At 39.9% G+C, this 24,521-nt stretch overlaps 1 protein-coding gene across 1 annotated transcript in view; it reads left to right on the top strand.

The window, feature by feature from the left end:
• The window catches only part of MYO18B (myosin XVIIIB), a 1,377,385-nt gene that overhangs the window by 1,222,434 nt on the left and 130,430 nt on the right, over positions 1-24,521 (top strand). Inside the window, exons 37-39 of the mRNA XM_069214702.1 lie at positions 3,306-3,439; positions 17,185-17,226; positions 19,091-19,243. Of these exons, the coding sequence (XP_069070803.1) occupies positions 3,306-3,439; positions 17,185-17,226; positions 19,091-19,243 (329 nt within the window). The remainder of the gene's footprint in view (positions 1-3,305; positions 3,440-17,184; positions 17,227-19,090; positions 19,244-24,521) is intronic.

The raw sequence follows: 24,521 nt of genomic DNA, 5'->3' as shown, positions 1-24,521 counted from the left end.
GAAAACTGATTAGATGTTACATTTTGCTTAATCAAATGACTATGTTACTAAAGGAGACTATTGCTAGCTGTGGAAATGAATTATTAATGGTAAAGTGGCATTTGCTTTCAAGGGAACCTGTCACCTGATGATAACTAAACAATTCATTATGCTAATATCACCTCAATTTATGGTTTCACACAAACTTGTACTTGTAGTCATTTCAGGAGACATTAGCCAGCAAATTTTGAAATAACACAACTTGTGCTCTAATTAGTGTAATAAGGTGAAAATTTTAGTTTCATCAGAATTTAATTGAGATCAAATCTGTCAACCTTATGTTATAATTGGAATCCCAAGTGTTTGTCGCAAGCCAGGAATTTGTTTTTGCTTGTTGTGGAAGAAATTATGCAATGCAATTAAATTATGATGGTCTAATAGTGCTTAGGGTCACGGTAATGGATAAAGATAGAAGCATGTCGATGTAAATCTAGTTAATAGGTCATCCGCTTGCATACAATACTGGCATCTGCTTCATTTTAGGTTGAGATATTTTACAGATAGTAATATGCTTTTCGTTTGACGATGTAACTGTCCAATGTTAATTTCGTAGCTTATTAACTTTTATTGCATTGAATTGTTGATGTCTTGATTCAGGTGTCAGATCTAAAATGGAATATCACTTAGGAATGTGATAGATAGGTGTAGTAGGAGAGATACAGTTCCAAAGATGTAAAAATACCTGACTAGTCTTGCAAAAACAAAGGAAAATAACTACATTGAATCTAATTAGGCCCACACAACTGTGTATTCCTAGGCCCATTTAAGTATAGAAAAGTTTTTTTTTTTTAAGTAACTGCGATTACAGTACTGAGAAACTTCACTGTAAGGATATTTGTATTCTGATTCGCAATTGGGATTTGAGCTACACTGCGACCTGACTCATGCAATGGACTCTACCACCTCGGACACCAGCAGTGGTGCTCATGGTAGAAGGACTTCTGACGTCTCTCCAGTACTTGAGAAACAGAGACGCTAGATGTAATATTAATTGGCACCAAATATTGATTTAGATAATATTTGCAATCGGGGTTCTTGGAGACTCGGGAGCCCCCCATTATATTCTCTGGTTGGGGGGGAGGGCATTGATTTGCGTTATGCCACAGAGAAATAACCAACACTCTCCACATCATGGATTCTGACTCTGGTTCTATTCAAGAACTGTTTTCTGTATATATTCTTGTGTTTGAATATTTGTTCTTGAATGTGTGCTAATGATCCTCGGATACTGCCCATTTGCATACATTAAATTGGGTTGAAATAAAAGTATACAAAGAGCTGAGCGCCTTCTTTAAAGACTTCATGGATTTTTCACGAAATAATCACCAATAGGTGCTTGGTGCTTGCCCAGTCCTGATATTTTCTTCAGATTTTGGGTTCCATAATAGATTCCAGGTTGACGCATGTTAATTACATTTATTCATGTTTCTATAACAATAGGATAGATGGGTAAGGTGTCAAAAATATTCAGGAAGATTTATCTGGATACTACTGGTAACTGACTAGAACAACGACGTGTCAAATGTGAAATATATTAAATGAAAAGATCTAGCGATATGAATTCAGTTTAAGGACATGACATTTATCAAGTTTATTGTACCTTTTAGTCAGAAACAGTAATGCAGTAATCAAAATTCACCTTACAGAAAGCGTGCCATGACAAGGCACGCAGGTTTACATCGGTGAGCAGAAGCTTGCTTTCGAAATATGGCCTGAACATGTTTCTGTTGGAGAGAATACAAAACAGCGAACGACTACTAGATTGTGAATGATCATTAGGTAATTGTTAATGATTAATTGTCAACTCGCGAGGCACTGATTCAAATTAAGCCTGTCTAAAACCAAAAGTCTGTACACCTGTAACCTAAATCATTGAATTACCTGCATATTGCTACTTGCATCAGAAATTCAACGTCGCAAGTGCAGATATGGATAAGGCTCCCACAAAGTTGTGCGACGCAGTCATAAAAAAAAGTAATTTTGTTCCTGTGTCTTTCAATACAGAAACTTCTTTGCATGTTTTTATGAACTCCCATGCTATTCCCCCAAGGCTTGCTCGCCCCATGATGCCGAGGCTTTCATTATTTACTCTGACAGTCTGCTGGCTCCCACACTAAGGGCTGTCGCTGCCTGAACTACAAATCATCTTTCACCTTGTCACCACAGAGATGGCAATTTTTACAGCTGGCAGCTTTAATCAAGTTGAATTTGCAGCCTGCACTTTTGTTGTGGCGATTTGCACACCGTTTGAAGGATTTCTTTTGGCCATCGCGCTGTACTGTCGTTCAAAATGGATCACAAATAAACAGCCTCACTATGAATGAATCGTGAGTGCGTCGCATATGCTCCCCAGTGTGATTTGTCCTCTTTTCTATGGATATTGACGCACGGTGATCATGTTCTAATAGCAATAATAACACGTTTAGATGTCAGCATTCATTCATCTGTGTTATGTGCCTGCAAGCGATGAACAGAGTGCCCAGTAATAACAATAGTGCAGGCCCCACTTGTCCTAATCCCCTTACTCTGTCATATAGATTCAATGGTAACCTTAACATCTTGTTTCACTGCAGCATTGCACTTATTCTGCACATTTTTTTCACGTTTCATTATGCAAGATTACCTTTTAAAGGCTTTGCCCAAAACTGACTTAGAAATTGATTAAATTGTTCTGACATTGGTGATTACTTCTGTAAGAATGTAACTTTTTCTCGACAGTTGGTTTACAATGGCATATTTTAAGGAATGGGGACCTGAGATGGTCTTCAAATGATTTAATTAAACAGGTGCAACTGTTAGCTGGTGGCTGGTATATTTCTGCATTACCTACCTAAATTTAGGTGAGGAAGTATAAATATTTGGAACCAGTCATTGTAATTTTGACTTTTGTTAGAGGAGAAAGAAACAGAAGAAGTAATAGAAATAAATAGGCTGAAATTGAGGATGAGAAGGATGGACTGAGAAACCAAGAGAGAGGGACTAAAGGGTATGAAATAGAGAATTGAAAGAGGCAATGAGAAATCAGTAAGGGAAAGTATACATACACTGAAAATAGTTAGAGAAAATATTGTGTTCCAAAACAGCTACAGAATTATAAATAGACTGTATTACCACCAGGTATGCCCTAGTCCAATCCTTATTCTGGGAGTCTCATTTTCCACGACCAATATTATAAATATGTCTAATTTGCTCACTGTGGCATACTGTAGTTTGCAAATGCCACATGTATTCTAAAATAATATTCTTTTGTCATTGTATATCCTCAGGAAACACAGTTGGAAGAGCTGTCAGCGGTGAGGGAGACATTACAGGCTGATCTTGAAACCTCAATTCGCCGAATTGCAGATCTTCAGGCAGCACTGGAAGAAGTGCAGTCAAGTGATGACAGCGACACTGAAAGGTAATAGTTTTTTAGCCCATTGTAATGGATTTCATTAACTGATAGACAGGGATAAATGTTCCTGATTAGTTGCAACTATAGGCTGGCCTAAAGATGTGTTTTAACCGACAACACTCTCACTCTCACTCACTGACCTTAAAGTATAAGTATGTATGATATTTATAAACAAGTGGATCCCGACCTGTGGTCCGTGGTCCCCTGGGGGTCCACAAAGCCTCAGCAGGGGGTCCGTGACTGCTTAGAAAATTAATAATATTAACAGATTAGGTCCGCAGCTTTCAGTAATGACTAAGTAGGGGGTCCCCGGTTTCCAATAATGATTCAGTAGTGGTCCCTGAGTTCCAGTAATGATAAAGTGGGGGTCCACAGAAGTCAAAAGGTTGGGAACCTGTTAGACCTGACAGCCTTAGGGTGGTCACCCCAAACTTTTTGCCTGCCTCCCTCCACTTCTTAGATACTGTTTTCGTTGGTTTTAGGACTCTGCACACTTTACCACTGCTAACCAGTGCTAAAGTGCATATGCTCTCGTCCTTGAAACATGGTAACATTGGATCACACCCAATGGGACTATTTAATGTACTTATAAGTCCCTAGTAGGATGCACTATATGTGCCTAGGGCCTGTAGATTAAATGCTACTAGTGGGCCTGCAGCATTGATTGTACCACCCACTTAAGCAGCCCCTTAACCTTGTCTCAGGCCTGCCATTGCAAGGCCTGTGTGTGCAGTTTCACTGTTAATTTGATTTGGCATTTAAAAGTACTTGCCACGCCTAAAGATCCCCTTTTTCTACATATAAGACACCCCTAAGGTATGCCCTAGGTAACCCAAAGGGCAGGGTGCTGTGTAGGCAAAAGGCAGGACACGTACCTGTGTAGTTTACATGTCCTGGTAGTGTGAAACTCCTACATTCGTTTTTACACTACTGTGAGGCCTGCTCCCTTCATAGGCTAACATTGAGGCTGCCCTCATACAATGTTTGAGTGGTAGCTGCTGATCTGAAAGGAGTAGGAAGGTCATATTTAGTATGGCCAGAATGGTGATACAAAATCCTGCTGACTGGTGAAGTTGGATTTAATATTACTATTTTAGAAATGCCACTTTTAGAAAGTCAGCATTTCTATGCACTTAAATCCTTCTGTGCCTTACAATCCACGTCTGGCTGGGCTTAGTTGACAGCTCCCTTGTGCATTCACTCAGACACACCCCAAACACAGGATACTCAGCCTCACTTGCATGCATCTGCATTTTGAATGGGTCTTCCTGGGCTGGGGGGTGGAGGCCTGACACTTGCATGCCAAAGGACAGTAGCCTGTCCTCACACAAAGGACTGCCACCCCCCTACTCGGACCCTGGCAGACAGGAATGAACTGAAAGGGGACCTTGTGCACTTCTAAGCCACTCTTTGAAGTCTCCCCCACTTCAAAGGCACATTTGGGTATTTAAACAGGCCCTCTGCCCCTACCAACTCCCACACTTCCTGGAGAAGAGAACCTGAACCAGAACCTGCATCGCAAGAAGACCTGCTTGGCTGCTCAAAGGACTTACCTGTCTGCTTTCTGCAAAGGACTGCTGTCTTGCTGTTGCCCTGCTACCTTGCTGCTCTCTGGCTGTAGTGAAGAAGTGCTCTCGAAGGGCTTGGATAGAGCTTGCCTCCTGTTCCCTGAAGTCTCAGGACCAAAAAGACTTCATCGCTACAAGAAGAACTCCTTGTGCGGCAAAATACGATGCACAGCTTGCCAGAAACGACGCACAGCCCGCAAGCTGTGAAAATTTCACCACACGCCAAACTGGAATGACACAGCCCGACTTTGCAATGAGAAAATCGATGCAGCACCAGCGTAGAGACTGGAAATTCGACGCATGGCCTCACCAGATCGATGCACAGCCGATCCGGAATGATGCAGCCCGACTTCTAGAGAGGAATTGATGCAGCGCCTGCTGTGCTGTAGAAAATTTGACGCAACACCTACCGGATCGACGCAGCTCCTGTTACTTCGTCCTAGTAGCGCCGGAAATCCATGCATCGTCTCCGGGGCGTCTGAAAACCCCACAACCCAAAGAGGATCCACGACTGAGCACCGGAAATCGATGCACAGCCGTCCCTGTGTGAAATCTAAATGACACCCCTTTGTTTCCACGCATCTCCTCCTCTGTGGTTCTTTGTGGAGATTTTTCATGCAAATCAGGTACTTTGTGCTTGAAAGAGACTTTGTTTTGCTTTTAAAAGACTTAAGGCACTTTATATCACTTTTCAGTGATATCTCAACATATACTTATTGCATTTAAATCGTTTTGACCTGCATCTTACCAGATAAATATTATATATTTTTCTAAACACTGTGTGGTGTATTTTTGTGGTGCTATATTGTGTTATTGTATGATTTATCACACAAATAATTTACACATTGCCTTCTAAGTTAAGCATGACTGCTCAGTGCCAAGCTACCAGAGGGTGGGCACAGGATAATATGGATTGTGTGTGACTTACCCTGACTAGAGTGAGGGTCCTTGCTTGGACAAGGGTTAACCTGACTGCCTCTTACTAACAGAACCACTGTTATAAACCATTACAATTGAGCAGCAGTTAGGCTTTCAATCTTACATCACAAATAATGCACATAGGTTGTCAGTGTGAAGTTAACCCCAGAAAATGTTTTAGGCCAAATAGTTTTGCGGTACAATGTTTAGATGTTAGACACGGTAGGGTCATAGGGTAAACAAATAAAATTAATTCAATCAGTGTTCAGAATTGCAGTAAAAACCCACAACAAGCTTTTGTTTATAACTTCATAATAAAATCAATTCATTTACAACGAAAACAATTTCTTTGGAAATCAGGAAGCCTATTCACGAGAATTCATGGCTCATAGTGAGACTCCAAATGTGGCACTTCCATCAGGGACACTAGAGAAAACATTTATGAATATGTAGATATGATCTTCAGACTGTTGTTGAATCTATTTTGAAAGCTGAATTCTCTCATAACTCTGAATTGCATTAGTGGTTAATGTGCCTGACTCTTTTGAAACATTTTCTTGTGAAGTGGTGCACGAAGATCAAAAGGTTGTGGAAAAAATTTAGCACAAAACAGGCGTGTTTGTATTATCGCCCTTATCAGCATATTTTATAAGAGGGGTGCTGAACACAGTTTGAGGAGGTCCGGATCCATCTGCGTCTTCTTGATACCCACATCAAAAGAGAGCTCATGCACACAGTGATTTAATCTAATAAGATAGGTTTTATGAGCCTTATTTAGATGATCACAGACAAACAAAACTGTAATCTCTTAAAGATTCCACATATCTGTTTCTCACCACAAAGCAAATGCAGCTGAGTTCTTGAACAAGGATTAGCCACACGAACATTTGTAATGGACAAAATGTGGATCTAGGTGACAAGGGATTATGACAAGCTCTTCATTTATTGATTCCTTTGAAAATCCCTGGCAGGTGCATGTAAACATGAAGCCTACAATGGTCCATTAGGGTCAAGTGAGGACAGGAAAACCTCGGGGTCTTCGCTGTCTGCTCTAATAATTCAGTCATAGTGACGTATCTTGCTATTTTCAAGTGCCACAGCAGTACCTTCTTTTCACTTATATCTAAAGCAGTTCCCAGACTAAGCACAAAAGGCAGATATGTCAATAACGATCATGGCTAGAAAAGTTTATCTGTCAGGGATTTAGCGGCAGATAACATCATGTCTTAAATCCTGATCCTAGATTGTGTGTGAAGTTGAAGGAGCGTCTGGCTTGAGAAATAACTCAAATTGATAACCTTCTACAGTGTCTACCAGTAAAAGGAAACAATGAGGCAAACATAAGTTAATATCCCTAACCATTGTTTTTCTGTTCATTTTAATAAAGAACGAGTAGGCAATTATTAACAGAGATCACCTATCAACACTGAAATAAATTCTTTCTGGCGCAGAGAATAAAAGTCACTAACTCAAATACGGTCAACATCATACCATGAACAACAACTCTCAGGTCAAAACATATATGTGAGAAAATGCCCCTTTTGCCCTGCTTTCCATTTCCCTGCATGTGTGCTATGATCCCTAAATCATGTAGAAATGGGATAATCCCTGGCTGGTGTATTTAACTCTCCTATGCAGCATTATTATATGGTGTAGAAAATGTATCTATGGGATGGAAAGTTAAATGTCACCCGTGGCCTGCAGTACATAGTGTTTCATCCACTACTGTGACAAGAAAACATTGCTTCAGGCCTATGATTGCAGCCTGACTGCTACAGTTGAAACCTGCAATACAATATGTTAGAATGCCCCTTCTGACAGGTAAAAACCTCACTTGTATATATAGGTAAGTCATCCTTATGTAAGCCTTGTAGTGTAATTAGAAGGGTGCATGGTATTTACAAGTGGAACATGTAGTAAACTAATGTTACCATATCTCTAAATGGACAAGGCTCTAAAAGCAATTTTCTCTGTGGTAGGCCTAGCTGTTCTATGTAGAATATCAAAGTACAGATTAAACTACTAATACTGTATCTCAGTAATGAAACAAGCTAGAAAAATAATTTAAAAAATAATGATGTCACTATTTTTACTAGTTAGTAAGAATTAAATTCAATGTTGAAGTTTGAATTTTAAGAAATATTAAGTAAAAGTAGCTGTGAGAATGTTAACATTTCCCTGCCTGAATTTTCTGGAGGCAAATTTGCATGAACTATCCAGCTTCTCCCATCTTCTGCTTAGAACAGGAACAGATGTGAAAGAGGTGTGAAAGTGCTTCCAGGAGAATAGAATAGACTACCCTGAATAGGTAGAGATGACTCCTCTGACCTCTGGGGGCTGTGAGCATCCTGTGACATCAGGATGCTGGTGAACACCAGGGATTGTCACAGTCCTTTCCCTACACCCTCCGGGCACTCCAAGCCCACGTTTAGTGTGGCCACAGTCTTTCATCATCTTGAAAATGCCTTGGCACATGACATTTTGGGCCTGCTTGTAGTACTGCAAACAGGAACTACTGCAAAGTACTTTGGTCAGGGCCTGGGAACCTTTACTCCTTTAGTCAGAGAGGAACTAGTTTACATTTCTCAGGGTGACCCCCAAACCCACACAATGATAAACATTGCAAAGCTTAATTCTACCCAGCCTACTTCAGAACACTGCTGGACTTGCAACAGCATACCAGACGTATTTTTAGCTCCGGAGTATTATTTTAATTGTAAATAAATTTACAACTTATTTTAACATGCTTAGAATTGCATATAGAAGATGAGGAAAGTGGGAAATCGATGCACTTTATAGGAAAACCTAAGTGGCTATGACTAAACCATAGTCAATCTAATCTGGGGGTATTTTGCTAGCAAAAACAATTAAAAACAGTAATATTTTATGAAATGTATAATTAGAAAAAACGTTATGGTTAGTTATACTGATGTTATATTTTATAAATTTAAGAAGAACTTTTAGACTAGAATGGAAGGTATTTGCTCTTTATTTTGTATGGGGTGAGTAGTATCTTTTTAAAATGTATGATGTATCGGTTTGTATTAACTATGCATTTAAATAAACTTGAACTTGAAACCAGTTTCCCTTGGTATCTGTGAGAAGGACCTGAGGACATTGGATGTCAAAGAATCATGGGACTGATCCCCTGAGTAGCTCCAGAAACATAAAGCAGCTGAACAAAACAGAAGAATCTCAACTGACCAAAGGCAACTGGACCTGGAATTGACTTTGATGTTGCTCTCTGCCTGAGAGTCTCTAAGTGCTCCCCCTTTTGTCCATGGGGCCTTTAGAGAGTAGGTATATGGTTGTATAGGCACCAAAAGAAATATGCAACATTTTTCAAAACTTTTACTCAACACATGTAGAGCTTCAAGACGATCAAATGCGGAAGGTATCAGCTCGCTGGGTCCACAGCGGCAGATTGAATTTTAGGTTTGTCCCACATGGAGAAGATTTTTTTCTCAGAAAAGTACTTTTTCAGTTTGGGACTTAGAAACTTTTTCAAGCTTACTTTCTTCCATGCCTTAGTAGGGTTGTTCTTGTTGTATCCGACCTGCACTTTATTACAGACAAACAGCTCTAAGGTACTAGTCTACAGTGACTATTGAATGCTATTAGTGCTTTGCACTTTTTGCCATTATTTGCTCTTAAATCTTTACAAAAAATGTACATATCCTGGATTTTTGCTTGCTTAACTGGGCACAGTGGGTTAGACTGCTCTATACCTGCCCCATTTCAAGGGTTAAAACAGGGCACACAATTTAGGAGGAATAAGAAATACACAGGGGCACCAAGCAAGGATGCCCTGTCACCTCTTTTATTTGCCATGGCTATTGAGCCACTAGCAGAGAGATTCTGCAAAATGGGACCTGGAAGGGGGTGCATAGTGTTGGATGTAGTGACCCATATTATATCACTATATGCAAGTGATCTCGTCATCGACCTTCTAGATGGTGAGAGGGATAATCTCCGGGTGCTACAGATTCTTGAAGACTATGGCCAGTGCTCGGGTCTTTGGGTAAACCAGAGAAAGACTTGTGTGTTCCCAGTGACTGTGGGCCCCCACCGCCCCATCTCATGTTAGATGTGACATGGACCCTTTTAGAAAGTAGGCATTTTCTTGCTTAAACCATTCTGTGACTCTGCTTGTTTGTGGATTCCCTTTCTGGGTCAGTTTGACAGTTGGGCTGTTTGCACCTCTCCTCTAGACAGTGACACAAAGGGAGCTGGGGTGTAGCTTGCAAATCCTGATGAGCCACCCTGGCTGAGGGGAGGAGTGGTCACTTACACCTGAAAGTGCTGTGCCTGCCCTCACATAATGCAGTCTACAACCCCCTAGTGTGTGTCTGGAGCCTGGCCTGGGCAAGGCAGGATCTTGAAAACAACAGACACTTCTCTTTGAAGTAGGCCTACTTCAAAGGCAGAAAGTGGGATAAGAAGAGCACCCTAAACCCCTAAAAATCAGATTACTTCTGGAACCAAGAGGAACCTTTGTCAAAGAGAAGAGCTGGAAGCTGGAGGAGGAGTACTGCCCCTTTGCTTGTGATTGTGCTTTGCTGGGTTGCCCTGCAGTAGCTGCCTCTACCTGAGAGAGGACAAAGACTGACTTTTGTGTGACTTCCCACTGGTGAAGAATCTCCAAGGGCTTGAACTGAGCTTGCCTCCTTTTGTTGAAGTCTCAGGGACATCAAATACTTCTCTCTGCCAGAAGTTGGGCTTTCTGCTGAGAGTCCTGCCTGCCAAGTAGTGCCCTAACATGTCTCTGGGCCCTTGAAATGTGCAGCTGGTGGAAAAGGACAGAAATCCATGCAAAGACCTCAATGCGGGGAAACTTTTGATGCACCACCCGCCTCGCTGCTGAAAAACACTATTCTTCTGGCCTTGTGGCTAACAACAACACTCCACGCGGCTGATGTTAACAACATAAGCCCCCGCAGTGAGGTTTCTTGACACCATGCGACCAGTTTTCGATGCAACATCGCTGGACCCAAGTTGCCGGTCTGGTTCGATGCATCGCGCTCTTGCAGGGGACAAGAAACGACGCACGGAGACCTGACCGGAGGAGGAACGACACACGTTCTCTCTTGCGAGTGAGAAATCAACACATCGTTGGCCTTTTCTGACACATACTCGCCCGTGCGGCTTTATTTTGACGCTACCCAGATACTTTTGTACGCTAACAATGTTCTCACTGTTTTCTAAAGGATTTAAGACTCTTTTGCTTTTTAAATTCATAACGACTTGTGTATATTGGACTTTTCTCGTTTTGGTCTTGTTTTGTTTAGATAAATATTATCTGTTTGTCTAAACCTGTTTTGTGTCCTTTTGTAGTGTTTTCACTGAGTTACTGTGTGTGGTGGTACAAATACTTTACACCTTGCTTCTGAAATTAAGCGTGTCTGCTCGTGCCAAGCTACCAAGAGGGTGAGCAGGGGTTGACTTAGGGTGATTCTCCTTTACCCTGACTAGAGTGAGGGTCCTTGCTTGGATAGGGGTTAACCTGACTGCCAACCAAAGCCCCCATTTCTAACAGCATGCATTTTGCTTGCTAAAACCGTTATGCTCCCAGGACTACTTTATTTTTTTAAAAACCTACTGGTGCAGGTCTCGAACACTTGGTTCTGGAGGCTGTATGTCCTGCTATGGGAGCTGAAATAGGATGCGGGGTGCTAGAGAGTTGCTCTGACTACCCTCCGTTGTCATCCCACTGAGGTTGGGCTGGGTGTGCCAGATTTTGAATTATACTTCCTGGTGGCCCAGCTTCAGTGGCTCGCGAAATGGCTTAGTGAAGCGGGCCACCCAGAGTTCGGCCCAATGGGCGCTGAGTTGCTCCAGGGGTTGTTACCGGTGAAACGATTGTGCCTGGACCTACATGTTCCCCGCCCAGGAGTCTTGCTTTCTACAGCCCTTACCTGTTGGTGGTTCAGATTGAGATGTACTGCAACCATGACACCCTATGCCCCTGAACTCCTGCTGGTGGCTCCTTCCGCCTGGTGACCCTCTCACCTTTTTCACGTTGCAACAGATGGTTTCCTAGGCAGACGTAGGAATTGAGACTAAAGGAGACTGCCTCCAGATGGGTGCTTTTTTCCTTATGATGACTTGGCAGGTTAGACCTGGCTCCTCTTGGGACAATTCATTAACCATGAAGCAGTAGCTCACGAAGTGCAGGTACTGTAGGATACAGCTGAAGTGGAGCTGCCCAAACGTGTCCTTCAGTGCCTTTTGATATTAGGTGAGGCATCCATTTGGTCATATGGCTTTACAGCGCACTGAATGGGCAGGTTGGGAAGTCACTGGATACCCTCTGGGTCCGCTGGGTGATCAATATAGGTTGTGATCTGAACGGAATGAGGGAAAGTGCTTACTTACTACCAGAAGCTATCATGTAACTCCAGACTCAAGTGTATACAATGTAACTACACACACACACCAGCCATATCTCACCCCCCACAGATTCAGTGTTATTTACAGGGGAGAAACCAAGGGATGACCCTACTGCAAGGCTCTAAGCGCTGATTTCGGCCAAATGACCTGGGGTTGCCTCAAGCTTGCTTGTTTTTGGGACAGGGTTATAGTAAGATTGAACCAGACACTACACAGGTCCCTCAATAACACACTGTCAGTTTGTTTTCAATCAATCAAGCAATCAGTTTTTGTAAAGCACTGCTTCTCACCCGTGAGGGTCTCAAGGCACTTGGGGGGATGGAGGGGCTAGAGGGTGGATCCTCATCTGAAGAGCTCTTGAGGTATTTCCTGAAGATGGTGAGCGAATGGCTTTGTCTGAGGTCCAGGGGCATGGTGTTCCAGCTCTTTGCTGTGATGTAGGTGAAGGATCGTCCTCTGATGGTGGTTTTTCAAATGTTAGGAATAGTGGCCTTAGCCAGTTGAGTGGAGCGGAGGGATCTGGGGCGGGTGTGGAAGGAGACTCAGTGGTTCAGGTATGCTGGTTCGAACTGTGTATGCCTTTCTACGTGTGGGTGAGTAGCTTAAAGGTGATTAGTTTTTCTATCAGAAACTAGTGGAGAGTCATCAGTTGCTAGGAGATATGTTCTTGGCGTGGGAGGTTAAGGACAAGTCTGGCGGTGACGTTCTGGATGAGTTGCAGCTTTTTGATGTTTCACGTCGTGGTGCCGGCGTAAAGAGCATTGTCGTAGTCAAACATGCTTGTGACTAAGGCATGGGTGACTGTCCTGCGGCAGTCTGCTGGGATCCATTTGAACATTTTTTGGAGTTGGCAGAGGGTGTGCCTGCAGAAGGAGGTGACCGAGTTTACCTATAGGGTCATAGATAGGGAGGAGTCGAGGATGATGCCTAGGTTGTGGGCGTGCTCAGTCCGTGAAGGCGGGATGCTGAGAGATGTGGACCACCAGGAGTCGTCCAATGCTGAGGTGGCATTTCCGAAGATGATGAGCTCTGTCTTGTCAGAGTTGAGCTTGAGGCAACTTTCTCTCATCCAGGTGGCGACAGCTTCCATTCCCGAGTGGAAATTCCTTTTGGCCGTGCCCGGGTCTTCAGTGAGGGAACTGATGAATTGTCTGTCAGCTGCGTATGACACAATGTTCATTCTGTGGCTTCTGACGATGGCTGCAAGTGGGGTTATGTATATGTTGAAAAGAGTTGGACTCAGAGAGGATTCTTGGGGAACTCCACAGCCTCTTCCATAGATCAGCCCCCAAGAAGTTGAGGAATAGGTTTGTGGATCTGACCCTGGCTAAATAGAAGATAGCCATGGCGTGCAAGGTGCCACAGGCCCTAGAATTGAGATGAGGGTGAAAGACATCACACAATGGGCACGGGCAGAAGAACGGGCACTACGGTGGCAAGAGGCACGCAGAGTCAGATGGCATCCCATAGCGCCCCATGGGAAGAGGTGGTGAATGATTGGTAATCCCAGGTGTTGGAGGGTAGCTCCATCGGAGATGAATATGATGGTTCAGGAGGGGAAGCAGGGCACATGGATGGAGAGGACACGTACCTCCACAATGGCGGGTGATCATCAGTGTTTTTCTCCCCTGTCCAACTGGGGCTCCTCCCCATGGACCCTCCCATGGCTGGGTCGGGGGCACCCAACCATGAGACCCCCCTCATACCTAGTCTTCCACCCCCAGGGGACAGACAGCACACTAGAACGTTGTTACATTTTCAGTTAACTGTTATGATTTTATTTTTATTTTTTTCTATCTTGGATGGCATTTACATCTCCTGTAGCTGTGCTCACACCTCTGCCCCCCCCATACCACGTGAATACACTGGCTTACACAGAGAGCTACAATGTAAAATATGTGAAGAAGATGCTTCTTGACGATCTTTTTGTGATGTTTGTACTACTATCGATGTATTAAACTAATATCAGCAAAGATATGCACTATTATGATTTTGAAAATGGCAATAAATAAAGTGTTAAAAAATCCTGGATTTTTGCTATTTTGCTGCTGCTCTCACCCCAGTGGGAATTAGAAAGAAATCGTGCTATCTGTTTCACCTAACTAACAATAAGTCTCTTTGTTTATTCCTCCTTTTCTGTATTGTAAGTATAAGCAAAGAATTATGTTTCACCTGGCCATAAGTTTCAAGAATTTCAAACACCACATATGAAGGCACTTGTTTCTATGTAAAAAGGCAACAAATTAAGAACACAATATCAGTTATATTCAGTTGCAGTAAGGTCAACACTTGCTATCAAACTATATGAATCAATCATACCCAAAGCTTTCAGACAATACAAAGTAACTTAAGCGACACGTTTTCTTGTGTGGATCCATTATTGGCAGATGCCACAAGTCATAATCTATTGTAGAAAAAAGGAAAAATTACAATTGAGACAAAATGTTTTCCTAGTCTATAAATTATAATAGCTATCCAAACACTGCAATTCCATCTCTTGCGGTAGTCACTGTGCTACAACAGTCATTTCATCTTGTAGGTCAAACTGATCTGGCCATTGCCTTTATGTTAAATGTCAAAATACACATCTTGCATTATAGTAATTTAACTCCCTAACGGATTAAGTAATATGAACCCTTATGATTGGAAACCAAAGAATCCCTCCAGACAGCCCATAAGTTTCATTCTGAACAGACACTTTTTAGGCTTGTAATATATCAATAAAAGTCTGAACACATACATGGAAGCAACAAGGTCTGAAGTGCCTAATTTTTACTGGCTACACTGTACATATGTTACGTGTTATATAATGATACTGGGTGTACACTAATTAGATGTAAGCTATTTAGTATTCAGTAGTGATCTGGTTTGATAACGATGTGGGTTCTGGAGTAGCTATTCCCAGAATTGTTGCACTAGTTTGGACATATACCAGAGTTATAGAGTGCATTGTTATATTGAAGCCTAGCCACTATTGTTCATTCTTTGGCATAAAGACAATCTGGCTTATGCTCTAAGCAGGTTAGAATTACCCATATGTTAGTGCATGAGAGTATTGCAAGCACTGTTGAAGAAAGAAGATAATAGTGTGGCAGGTTCTTGAGAAATGGTAAATGGGAAACAAAGCTTGACTACACCATTATCGAAGTTGAAATCTCCACGTTAATTTCATGTATAACTACATGTCATGTGGGACTCAAATAACTGCTGAAAATATGCAACCAAGGTCCAGATGTACATAGTTTTTTGTGTACTCAAACAGCCCTATTCTCAGAGGGCTGATTAGGAATGCAAAAATGTTTTTTCGAATGTACCAAGCCCAAACTGCAATTCAGTAACCTGTTACCGAATCACAATTTGGTTTTGCGAATCAGTTATTTTTAAGGGGTGTGTTTGGGGCACCCCTTCCAAATGTAAATTTGCATTGGTATGTATGAATGTTTTGCGACTGAAATAAGATAGCAAAACATTTTCATTTTACCACAACTTGAAATTGGTGATAAACCATTCGTAAAAGGGGAGGGGTCCGCCCCCTTCTCGTTTGAGAATGCAAAATATATAATATTTTAAGGGCAGACAGTGGTCCAGGAAAACGTTTTTTTTTTTGTAATACTTCTAATTTTCCTTGAAGGAAAACTGGCTGTATTTACAAAAAGATTGTTTTTTTTAAAAGCAATCACAGACATTGTGGTCTGCAAACCGAGACCTACCTCATTATTATTCATGAGGTAGGTCTATTTGTGACCCACTGGGAATTGCAGAAAGTATAAAACAGACTTGTTTACATTAGTGTTTGCGATTACCTAATAGCAAATTGCAAAAATTCACAATTTGGTAATCATAAAGTACCAATCTTCGCACATCTGGCCCCATATATACATTCAGGATAGCAGTAATAGAATATGATTTCTGCTTCAAAAGCATATATGTGATTCGATAATCATGAAATACTTTAATAGCTGGTTTGTTGCCTTTAAGATCTTTAACTTTAACATGGCATCTGTTTACTAATATCTGAGTCATTGACGTCATTTAGGGGTCACCATGGGTTGTATCTGCATCCCCTGGCTTGCCCCTTGCGACCCCTAGTGACACCTGCCACTGCCTTTGTGACCCCTGACCTCAGAGGTGGCAAAATCAGCACCAGGAATATATAGGCAGCTAGTCCTTATGGACATCTGTTGGAGCTCTACTTTCCTTGTTTTTTTGTCAATTTTTTTATTACACTAATAATAAATAATGCTACAATAGTCACTATTATTGTAATGAAGAATGGAGTACAATTAGCTAGAATATGACTGTGCCTGGCAGTTGTGGTAAGTGAAAATGCTTTTTAATGTATGTTATGTGAATGCTTGCGGGTGAGACTGTGTTTATGTGAGTTAGAGTGAGAGTGTGTGTATTTGTGTGTACTTGTGTATATGTAAGCGTGTGTGTGAGTGAAAGAAAAGGTCAAATGGCGTGTGATGTCACTTCCACTGCCCCTGGCATTTTGGTGAATTGACATTCATGATCTGAGTGTTTGTTTCTACTAAAGAACTTCTACAGTTGTTTCACTGTCTGCTCTATGTTCCAAAAGCCATCTTAATGGCTTATTGATACAACAAGAGTAGCATACTAAGCTACTCACCTACTTACCCAAGTAATAATGTTTAATAAGCACAGTAATTGGTGTGTCTCTATTGGTCTTCTATTGGCTTTAGTGTTCCATTCATAGAATGCAAGTAAACATATGACTGACTGATGCATACTCTTCATTTCTAGTAGCAAGCTGTTTACATTTCATCTGATACTGCATTGTAGTACACTGAATCCTACCTCATTGCTATATGCTCTGCAGTTATTGATTTTTACTGTTTTCTCCTTCTGTAACAGCATCCAGACAGCGGTGGGATCATACTGCTCAAAGAGAGATTCGTAAGTAAGCCCAGGGGGCGCTGTTCTGTTTGTCACATCCCCACTGTTGTATACTACATTATTGATCCATTGCTGTGAAGTTAATGTTTGCTTTTTTAGATGTGGGATGGAAGAAGTATATTACCTCATTATGCCCTAAATGTATCTAAGCACAGAAAAAGGCCTTGTAATCTAATATTATCTATAATTATTTTCCATTCGTACACACCTTACCACCCTCTCCCTAATCCACAGATATATTTATCTTAACAAACCAAAACAGCTGTGCAATAGTATTTTTCTGCTCTAACAGTACAGGTGAAGGGATAGGAATGCACCTAATTTCAGAGATAATAGTATATTAGATAAATTAGCGATATTGTGCATCGATGTTCATTTAATGCAGTGGTTCATACATTGATTTTGAAAAGGTGATGGTAGATTCATGGTGATGTATTTGTTAAATAATAAATATGATGCTGTTAGTAATTTGTATGTTTCTTGTTTTTTCTTGTTGATCTTGCTGTTTTCCTTTGAAATTATAGTTGTAAGGCAGGGTTGCAAAGAACAGCACTCATTTTTCAGAGGTTTCACAACTTTATTTCTCATAGAATAGCTTGTGTTTCTTCCTTAATATATGCTTTTATTTAGAAAATACGTGATATTGCTAGCTTCTCCTAAGACAATAAGCACCCCTGGATGAGAAACATATCACTTGGAAAGTTTGGGTAAAATATATATACTAAAAACATCTCTTGACACATCCATGATTTTCTTTCCCAGTTCAGTGACCTCTGTAAACCCACACCTTTGAGTGTGAAAATGTTGAGAGCTAAGCCATTCCAAGTAAACATTTTATCGCCAACTGCCATTATGATGTTATGTTATGCATACACCAAAATAATTCTAGTATTAAAGCTACAGTCAGCTTGGCAATATAGATAAATAAGAATTTTGGGAGCTAGGCAAGGGACTCTTTTCCTAGTGCTACAAACGTACTACCTGCAAATCTCAGAGACAAAAATATTTTCTATATTGCCAAGCCACATAAATGAAGATTCATAATAACTAAAAAAAATCTAAGGAATTGTTCAGAGCTAGACTCCTGGAAACAAGTGATTCTAGCATAGATGCTGAAAATGACATGCCCTCAAAATGGATACATTTTACAGATTTTCACATATATGCATTTACCAACATTTATGAAGAATGCAATTTATTTTCTATAATCATCTGATTTTATGACAATTCTGGATCTGGAAAAAGTACTCAATACAAACAAGTGGACCTTCTTGGTTTTAAATGTGTATCTATGTTATTTAGAAACATATGGTTTTCTGTCATTTCCAGATGTTTGTCTTACCTTTTCACTGGCTTAAATTTAGACATGTAAATTGTGTTAACATGTGAAATGAACTACCTTTTACAAAATGTTTTATACAGAGTTCTACTGAAGATTGATCAATATTTATTATTTCTAATAGTGATTTTGAAAATGGAAGTGTTTTTACACTTTTGTTCTTGTAACTGACAGGGGAAGACATGCATTTATGATAAACCTGTAAATGTTATTAAACAAAAAAACAACTTCTCATAATAGATTTGGAATTTTTACAATCACTAAGGGGAAATGAGAGCTGTTTAGTATAGGTATTTTCTTATTTAATGTACAAACATGACAATTAAGTGTTAACAGTAAATACAAATGCATGCACGTCTTCTCATATTATAGAGTTGTTTTTAGATCGTATTCTAAAATGTTCTCAATACCAGATTATTTCTTCCACATAGTGCTCACAGTGACGTATTCTGTAATGTTCTCAGATGCATATTATTTTATACATATAATACAACTGCAGAACTCATGAAGGTTTCTGTTTTTCAGGGATTGTTATTCCAGTATTGCGTCTAGCATAAGTTTGGAACCAGTAGGAAGTGTCAAGTCCTGGGCAGGATCATCAGTTGGCTGGGCATCACAGTCAGGAAGCAGTGTATCTAGAATGTCCAAGGGTGATGCTGGTAGCCAGAACAGTCTAAGGTAAGATACCATGCTCATGTTTTTCAACTATGGTAATACAAATATATATGCTGAACACTGTCAATACATTTTAGAATGTTCTAATTATGTAGATTTAGCAGTCAGTTTATTGCATTAGTGTGTACGAGGCTAACCCATGTACACATATGGGTACGAAGTAAATATGTACATTGTTCAGTTTTATTGATTAAACCATTGCCCTTTGTTATTGCAACACACATGTTTTGTTTCTCACTACATCACACACATTACTTCAATATTTAAGATAATGTACCACAAAACATTATTCTACACTTGTAAAATATCAAAGATAAATAATGATCTTTTCATTTTATTTGTATTAGGAGAAACAGCTATTTTATCCAGCATACTACATGTCAAATTTTGTGAAATGCTTGTGTTTTCCATTTATAATATGAATTATGCTCTCACGTACACATCGAGCTACCGAGATGTCAGTTCAATGCATTGCCCATTCAGTTTCAAAGTCATGCATTAAACATTTCTATCACTTGGCATGCAGTAACCTCATCCAACCAGTTTTAAGCTTAACACAAGACATTTTTGCTCAACTCAAGATTCCAAAAGGCACAATTTACATAAAAAGCATACGTGTTAGAAAAACAAAAACTGCATAAATTACCCAAACCCAAAAAATCCTGATTTTCAGTTGATGCTCCCTAAGCCTCTTTGTACTACCTTTATACCTTTTGTTTATTAAATTTTGAGTTTTGTGTTACTTATTGTACGGTTTCTCATTTTCAATATATCCAATGCATCTACAGCAAAATGAGTCATTACACATGATTTTCTCATTCTAATGCTTAATTACATAAGAATTATAGCTGGCTGCTCAGGGCAATAATGGTTGTTAAAAGCCCTGAACCTAGGTTATAAGCCTTGTCCACATATGAGGGCCTATAATTCCAATGTTTCAAATCATTTATTAGCCTTTGTTATCTAACATTGTTGTGTCTTTGAGGTTCAAATTTAGTTTTAGAGAAGAATAGAACTTAATTGGACACAAGAGACTGGTGAGCTGCCAGCCACCACATGGGATAGCTATTGATTGGATTTGCATAAAAGCAGATGAGCTATTAACTTGGTATAGATACTGCAAAATGCTTTAGAGGTTTAATGGGTCCCTTATAAAGCTTGTTAAATTGGGATCAGAATGTAAAGCTTGTTTGAGATGTGGAACTGAAGAAACGTATTTATTATACCTTTTTATGTCCTGTGGTTTTCTTTATACCTCTATGGGATAATGTTAGAGTAAACCTAGTTTGTAACTGTAGTGACGTAAGTATTAATATGATTCCTTTAATTAACTTCTATTGTATTACCTGTGCCTGTCCTGTGAATTTTTTAAACCTCTATGGGATAATGTTAGAGTAAACCTAGTTTGTAACTGTAGTGATGTAAGTATTAATATGATTCCTTTAATTAACTTCTATAGCATTATTTGTGCCCTTACAAGCTAGAAAACTTTTATTCTTAGGTCTCTGTTGGAGGGCAAATGGCTTACTGAATACAAATGCAAAAGTATATCAAAAAGACGCTTTTTTAGCTCAATAAATACATTATTTGGCAATCATTAAATGGTTTCAATCACAAATTGCTACATATAACAGCATTTCAGGATATTTCTTGAAGCTCTGTTTCATTTAAGGTCTTTGGGGTCCTAGTAATTCTTTCATATTCCTCTTAATACATTAGGCATTGCTTCATTGTTTTTTTTTATTTGTATTTTTCATGATGTAGCAGAAAGAAATTAAAACATTGAAACATCAAAAAGAACAGTTGTTAACAACAAATAACAGTAAGTCGAGGTGGGAATTCATATGCCATATTGATCCTTGTGCATACAATTTAAACAGAAAAATGAAGACGCAGAGGGATAGTCTACTTATCCTGATCTTTCAAAATTCTTTTTAACCTAATTGGGGAACCCAATCTCTTTGCATATAATGTTTCCAGGGAAAAAAAGGTTATCAATTTTAGTTACCCATTCTGATACTTATAGATTCTTAACCGATTTCCAATTCACTAGAATCAGGGATAGGGTTACAAGAGCAGCAATGAATATCAGTTGCTGCTGCCCAATATTCAACTCACACAATACCCCCGTAAAACTGAATTGCATAATCGGTATGTTGGGAAAAGATAAAGCTGCAGTTTTTGGCCCAATTCCCAAAAACACCTTGCCAAAACATTTTCAAGTGTGGGCATGTGAACATTATATGGATCCAATCCTCATTGACCTAATTACACCTGAAACAACCCAATGGAACCCTGGAATACATTCTGTGAAGTTTAGCTGGAGTATGATATAGCATCCACTTGCTAAATTGGGCCATCCTCCTCAAGTTTGAAGCTCTAATCGCCTTTTGGCCGATTTTATTATAAAATTGCCTCTGCTTGACGTGTAAAAGACGCCCTGTAGAATTAGCTATAACTGAAGATGTCTGGTAATCAGTGTCTTTTCTCAACAATCAATACCCTATACCAATTGCCTATGCCCTGTAACAAAGTAATGAAATAAACCTGTCCTAATTTATCCACAATTGTTACCTTTCCTTCAGTATATCCTGAACAAAACTTCTTAATCTGAACATAACTAAAAAGAGAGAAGCATTCATATCAGCATTTAAACTCACAAGCTGTTGGCATGGGTTAAATTGGCCCATATGTAAACATTCCTGAAGCCTATAGAAACCCAGACGGGGGATGTATAATTGATCTCCTAACCGCAAACCCATCAGAATGCAGTCTGCTAACTTTAACTGAAGATGGAATCCAGGAGTCCCATAGCTCATATGAATTTCCTGAAACCTATGTAAAACAACACAAGGGATCTTGTATCACAATTTATTCGGGTAGGCTGGGGATTTTCAAAAAATTAAACAGGACAATCTCTGGAACTTTCAGCATACGTTTTAAATAAAAATTAGCATTGTGGGAAATCGAACAAGAGGATCTGATTAGCCAGTCAAGCAAAGACGACTGGTAGTATATTTTCAGATTAAGGAGAGCTAGTCCTCCTTCTTCTGGTTACAACAATAAAGCTTAGATTTTAAGCCTCAATGTTTTACCCTGTCACAGAAAGTGTGTAATTTTCATATCAACTTTCTTGAAAAAAGCTTGTGGATTTTTTTTTTCATAATACTAGAGAATAAAAAAAGAAATAAGGGAAAAATTGACATTTTGACTAATGCCACCCAACCCATGATTGAGAGGGGGAGGTCTTGACATTGATTCAAAAGGGTACACATGTTCTGTAAAGTAGTCTTAAAATTGAGGGCGTAAAGCCCCTCAAGCTTAGGTGAAACCCAAACCCCCAGGTATCTTATAGGTTTCTGTCGAAGAATAATGAGCTTGCATAGATCTTATCTACCTCAGGCTTCTATTGATCAATATGGCCTTAGATTTTGAGTGATTTCTTGTGTAGCCACCTACTGCCGTAAACTGACTGATTGTTGCAAAGGCCCACTCCATATTGACCCTGTTGGTGGCCAGATAGAGTACCATGCCATTGGCAAATAATTTAAATTTAGCAGACCCTTCAACTGGGGCTAAAATCGCATTGTCCTTTTAGAGAGCAGAGGCCAAAGGTTCCTAAAACAATGCAAATAAAAGAGTCGAAAGGGAACACCCCTGGTGTGTCCCCTGACTTATAACGATCTGTCCAGCTAAACTCTTGTTGCTAACTATTGATGCTTTCACATTCTGATAAAGGTTTTTGATTCCCTGGACATATTGAAACGGGAAGGCAAACTTCGTCAGTACGGCAAAAAGAATGTTCCATTGAACCCTGTCGAATGCCTTCTCTGCATCCAACAGTATAATTGCTCCTTTGGTTAGACTAAAAGTAAAATAATCCATCAATTGAATCAAATAGTGTGTATTAACTGACATACTTGTGCCTAGCTGAAACCCATTTTGGTTTGTATGGATAACCAAAGATACCAAGGAGGAGAGGCGATTTGCCATGAGCTTCATGAAAATTTTATAATCTGAATTCAATAAACTAATAGGACGATAAGAATTTGCGTCTTGTGCAGGCTTCCCTTTCTTCAAAAAGCTAAATCTACCTTTCAAAATTCTATTAAATAAGACGACTAGAAATTGATTCAGTTCACGTGTGAATAGCTTATATATTTCTGCTGGGATCCTGTCTGCTCCACAAGCTTTAGCAGTGGGCATCATATCAATCGCCTGTTTAACTTCTGCTAAAGTAATAGGGTTGATCAATGCGACCCACTGCTCAACCGTTACTGAAGGGGTGCTCACTCCTGCCAACCAATTCTCTATTTCACCAGAAGATGGATTTAATGTGTCCCAATATAAATCTATATATTGGTGGAGAAAAACCTTGGATATCTTGCGTGGAGCAGACATAAGTGTTGCAAGTAGCGGATCATTTATCTGTTTAATACAATTTATGTTCGCTTTTCGCTTGACAGGCCAGGTATTTCCCCTATTTGCTCATTTTCTTTGTAGCTTTTCTGCAAACTTGTATTGTGGTTGAAAATCTATTGGGACAAAAAAATGTTCCATAAGATTGTGCTGGGATTGAGCTAGCTTGGCCTTAGGTTCTTGCAAGGGGGATACTAAATGAACCAGAGTGGCTTTTCTTGAGCGCTGATTGCAAACAATGATAAGCTGCTCACTCTGTTTCTCTTAGCTTCGAGCAAAAAGATATGACCTCACACCTAAAAAAAGCCTTTAAGATGCCTCAAACTGTAAATTCAGAGGCAGAGCTTATATTACATTCTAAAAAGTCTTGCAAAGCTTGACGCATTTAGAAGCCCTTTGACTCATTAACTAATAAGGATTTGTCAAAAACCCATCTGGGTGTCAACCGATGTTGATATAAGAAGTTGAGATTGAGAGTGATCACAGCATGATCTGAAAAGGAGTTTGCCAATATTTCTTACTGCTTTCTTATTAGGGAATGTCAGATGAAAAGAAATCAATAGGCAAAGATGAATTAAAACATTTGGAATGTCAGTTGTACACTCTAGCCTCGCCAAGGATCAATCAAGACAAAATCTCGCATTAGGAACTGTAGAAGGTTGCTAGAATTAGGTTTCTTCTGTGTTTTATTAACCTATGAACAGTCCGCTGCTGGATCACAAAGAATGTTAAATTCTCCCCCATCACTAGATAGCCTGGCTCCTCTTTTGCATAGCTATAAATAGCTTGCAGTGTCACAGAAGAATCTTCAATAGGGCCATAGATGCTATCAAAATGTATCAATTGGTTATAAATCATCATC

This window comes from Pleurodeles waltl, chromosome 11 (assembly GCF_031143425.1).
Source record: "Pleurodeles waltl isolate 20211129_DDA chromosome 11, aPleWal1.hap1.20221129, whole genome shotgun sequence".
In the NCBI taxonomy this organism is placed as follows: domain Eukaryota; kingdom Metazoa; phylum Chordata; class Amphibia; order Caudata; family Salamandridae; genus Pleurodeles; species Pleurodeles waltl.
This window is presented reverse-complemented; position numbering and strand designations above follow the sequence as displayed.